At 36.4% G+C, this 4,609-nt stretch overlaps 1 protein-coding gene across 1 annotated transcript in view; it reads left to right on the top strand.

The window, feature by feature from the left end:
• Nucleotides 1-3,131, top strand: part of LOC110262480 (universal stress protein PHOS34-like) — a gene marked incomplete in the record, with an annotated part of 3,298 nt that extends 167 nt beyond the window's left edge. Inside the window, 2 exon segments of the mRNA XM_021109067.1 lie at nucleotides 1-661; nucleotides 2,811-3,131. Coding sequence (XP_020964726.1) covers nucleotides 1-661; nucleotides 2,811-2,824 — 675 coding nt within the window.

Raw genomic sequence — 4,609 nt, 5'->3', positions numbered from 1 at the left:
TCCACCCCGACGCCCACTGCCGGCGCCCGCCGCAAGATCGGCGTAGCAGTCGACCTCTCTGATGAGAGCGCCCACGCCGTCCGCTGGGCGGTCCACCACTACATCCGCCCTGGAGACGCGGTCGTGCTCCTCCACGTCAGCCCTACCAACGTCCTATTCGGCGCCGATTGGGGCTCCATCGACCTCTCGATCAACACTGATCCCGTCTCCGAGGAGGAGGCCGTCGCTGCCGCTAACCATGGCGGCGGAGACAATCGCCGGAAGCTGGAGGACGACTTCGACGCGTTCACGGCGTCGAAGGCGGCGGATCTGGCTCGACCGCTTAGAGAGGCGCAGATTCCTTACAAGATACACATTGTGAAGGATCATGACATGAAGGAGAGGCTGTGTCTCGAGGTTGAGCGGTTAGGGCTCAGCGCCGTCATCATGGGAAGCAGGGGATTTGGCGCAGTCAGACGCGGCAGCGATGGGAAGCTAGGCAGCGTCAGTGATTATTGTGTTCATCACTGCGTCTGTCCTGTCGTCGTTGTACGGTATCCCGATGATAAGGACGCTGAGGTTGCTGGTAGCGCTGCTGCTGGAAGCGGTGCTCCTGCTGCAGTCGCGGCGGTTAAGGAAGGCGAGGCGGTGATCAAGCCGGTTCCGCATGAACATAAAAAAGGTGTTGAATTTGTTCGTTTGTTTCATTTTTTTTTCCCAACGACTTGTTGATTTTTATTTTGATTTTGCTTTTGTGAATTATGCAATTGATTGATTTTTCTGATTGAACCTTTTATTTAGTTTATGCTAATGATTTGAAGTGTGCATATTGAGTTTCAACATGATCTGCAAAGTCATGGTTTGATCATAAGCTCATAACTAAGAAGTTGCTTTCCGCTTAGAGCATGTTATTCAGTTATTGTTTATTTGTTTGCAACCCTAAACTATGAACCAAACTAAGCTGTGGGTGCTTTTGTTCTTGGATTAGGTTATGGAATTTATTGCAGTTATAGTAAGAAGCAACTTTTGTTGTTGATTTTGTGAATTGCAGAAATAATTGCCCGTGCTTGAGGATTTAAATGTTTCCTTTTCTGTATCAAACCTATTGTTCTTCGCTGATGTTATGGATTGTGATTGGGATCTGGACACATAGTTGGTTCGATAGCTGTAAATCATGAGATTAATGCTGTGTTATATTTAGCTTTTGGTTTTGATCCTGGTAATTTAGTAGTGGAATGCTCTGAGGCAGGGTTGCTATTATTCTACAGATTAGTATTGTTGATTTTGTGATTAGTTATAAGTTTTCTAATGAGTGCTCTAAGGATAGTTTGATAAGGTTTCAAAATTGGTGAGTTTTTATGAAAGAAATAAACTTCTGAAACTCCGAAGGCATTCAATGCATTAAGAACCCTAAGAATTTGTCATATTGAAAAGCTTAATAAGTGTCTCTAGGGCGCTTGTTAGCAAACCCCTAATTGATGGATGTTGTAATAATCAGTGTTACATTGCTCTCAATCATGTTATTTACGACTAATATATATCAACGGTGAATCAAAACTAAGGTTTTGAATGTTAGATCTGTGAGTTGTTGATTTTAAATCTGCCTAGTACCTATCTGTGCATCTTTTTCTACAGCATGTGAAGAAACTAGTCATTGTATTTGATCCCCAAAGCATATCTACTATGCTTGCCGCTGCAAATTTCAAATATGTAGTGTGGTGCTGCGTTGTGCATACACAGACTTTGGCTAATCCCAAATTTGATAAGACATGGTTTTATGTAAATATTAATTTAGATGTTACGGGCTTATGACCTAGGGACAAAGTTGCCTTGATATTGCATATTTGCATTCCACATGGTTTGTGATAATTCTAAACATTAGGGACAGCCGGCCAGGGATCGGCTATTATTGATGAGGACCATTATGCTGTATAATGCTGTGGTTCTTCTTGAACCTCTATTGTACGTCACAGTTTCTGAATTCTGAAATCAGATATTAAGTTGCAAATAAGTATACATGTTTCGTTTAGCTGGTCATTGATGTTTATTTAGCTCCATAGTCTCCATTTACATATACATCCTTGACTAGCTAGATTTGTTGCTGCAATGTTGATTCACATAAGGTGCCACATAGAAAGTATTTCCAAAGGATTTTATCATTTTCTTAATGAATGTAAACAGTAAATGTACGCAATGATCTCTTTCCCCACAAATGTTAACTGCATGGCTCAATATGCTCTTGTTTCTATTCATTCAACTACTGATCATTGGTGAACACTTGGCATTCTTATATTAAACAGAGGCATTGCCTGGATGAGTGTTGATTCATTGAACTATGTTATGTGAAACCTCTATTATTAGTGAATGTGCCATATATTGAATGTTGATATTTCCTTTGTTTGTATACGTACACTGGTTGCAAAATTGAAATTTGGCCTCCTAATTGTTGGTTGGTTTGGAACAGAGGATTAGCTGGAGCCAAGTCATTGCTTGATCCTGTCTCTTGAGGTGTGCACTTCAACATTTTTAATTCTTTCTTTTGATGTTCCTGCTGTGTCTCTAGATGTTAAAAGAAATATAGTGTTTTAAGTTATCAATGTATCATCTTCTGCTCTTCATGGTTCTGTTTGCGCTTGCACCGGCAACGCGCTTGTACAAAGTATTCCTCTTGCTCATTCAAGTACTTATTAGATATCTTAGACATAACCATTGTCATTACTCTCTTCACTTCATTTTTCAGCCTCTTCTATTAAATTTCTTCGAGTCTCATATATCTTGGCCTTTTAATTCCTGACTATGTTCCCCTTTTTTGCATTTGTTTTTCATTGCAGAATGTATCATCTGATTCTAGAAGGGATTCACAAAACGTTTGTGGAGTGCTCTCTTTCTTTTCCTGTCACCTTGTGCTTAGAACATATCCTGCATATGAACTCTGGAAAAGATTAAGGATAGCTTCGTTGTGCTTGTTGTGATCTTGGTTGGTTTAGGCTTAGAGGATTTGTTTTCTCTTCCGAAACGGTATATACTCGCTGATGTTGTAGATGTAAAATGTCTCTGCCTTTGGACAGTTTATGGGTAATTGTTCTCATTCTGCATGTGGGATATCATATTATATAATATAATGAGTACTCCCTATTTAGCTAGATTATATCAACGAATTGCAATGATGGTAAAAATTGCATGTGCTGAACTAATAATAAAATATGAGATGAAATATGATATACTGTAAAATTTAATGAATTTGTATAAGCAAAATAGAGAAAAATGTCAATCAAGGAAAAATGGCAATAAGATTTGAGGCATTACCTTGGTGTTCATCAAGTATCCAATTCAACTGTTTGGGAACTACTATCATTCCAAATCTTGAGTTCCATTTAGGAATGTATCATATAAGGGTTGATTCGAACATTTGATATTGGCTTAAATAAACGTCTGAGCTAATTATTTGATTGATTCTGTCGTACTGCATTGTTTTTTTTTATTTTTTTTATTTTCACGGTATTCACTAGCTCGATAGATCGTAGATTAATCCGTTGTAAATTTGAATTTTATTTAAGAGTTTGTTACTGGTTAGACTAATAAGCTAATCACTAGACTAATTTAAATTGATTTGTCCTGTTGCATTATTGTTGCTACAATGGGCTTGTCTAATTTGGGGGACTCCAAAAATATTTACCAAGTATTATATATATTATCTATTATCTTTTGAATATAATGGAATATGAAAGTGCCAAATGCACGGTCCTGTTGCATTGTTGTTGCTACCTATTGTAGTGGTGAGCTTGTTTAATTTAACTTGCCCAAGCCAAAAATAAATTACGTATTAAATGTATATAATGAAAGTGCCTATTAATATATTATTATATGAGAATAATTAAAGGTGATAAATATTTGTGTAAAGTATTGTTTTTGTTCCAATGTTTGGGGTAAGTCTCAAAGTTGACCCTAACGTTTCAATCGTCCTATTTAAGTCCCTAACGTTTTAAAACTGACTCAGTATTGTCCTGCCGTTAGGGATCCGTTAACAGAATTGACGGCGGGACAAAATTGAGACGATTTTGAAACGTTAGGGACTTAAATAGGACAAAAACGTAGAAATAAATTTTAATTTTATCCTTTAATAATATCAATTTTTTATGGTATATAGTTATTCAATTATTTTTTAATCACATTTAAGTTAATTACACTTAATCACATTACTTTGATTCTAAATAAATTAATATTATTAAAAGATAAAATTAAATTAAAATTTATTTTTATGTATCGTTTTTGTCCCTAACGTTTTCGTCCTATTTAAGTTCATAACGTTTCAAAATCGTCTCAATTTTGTCCCGCCGTCAATTATGTTAACAGATCCCTAACGGCAGGACAATATTGAGTGAATTTTGAAACATTAGGGACTTAAATAGGACGATTGAAACGTTGGGGACAATTTTGAGACTTACTCCAAATGTTAGAGACAAAAACAATACTTTACTCTAAATATTTTATACTCAAATTAAGAAATCTTATATTTGAATTTTAAAAATATTATTGATTTATAAATTAAGATTTCCTTTCTTTTCTATCTTTTTATATATAACTAACGGCTTAATAGACACTTTCAACTGTTTTTCTATTATTTTTTTAA

Source organism: Arachis ipaensis, chromosome B08, assembly GCF_000816755.2.
Source record: "Arachis ipaensis cultivar K30076 chromosome B08, Araip1.1, whole genome shotgun sequence".
NCBI classification, from domain to species: Eukaryota; Viridiplantae; Streptophyta; class Magnoliopsida; order Fabales; family Fabaceae; genus Arachis; species Arachis ipaensis.
Note: the sequence above shows the minus strand (reverse complement) of the source record. Positions and strands in the feature narration are given on the sequence as shown.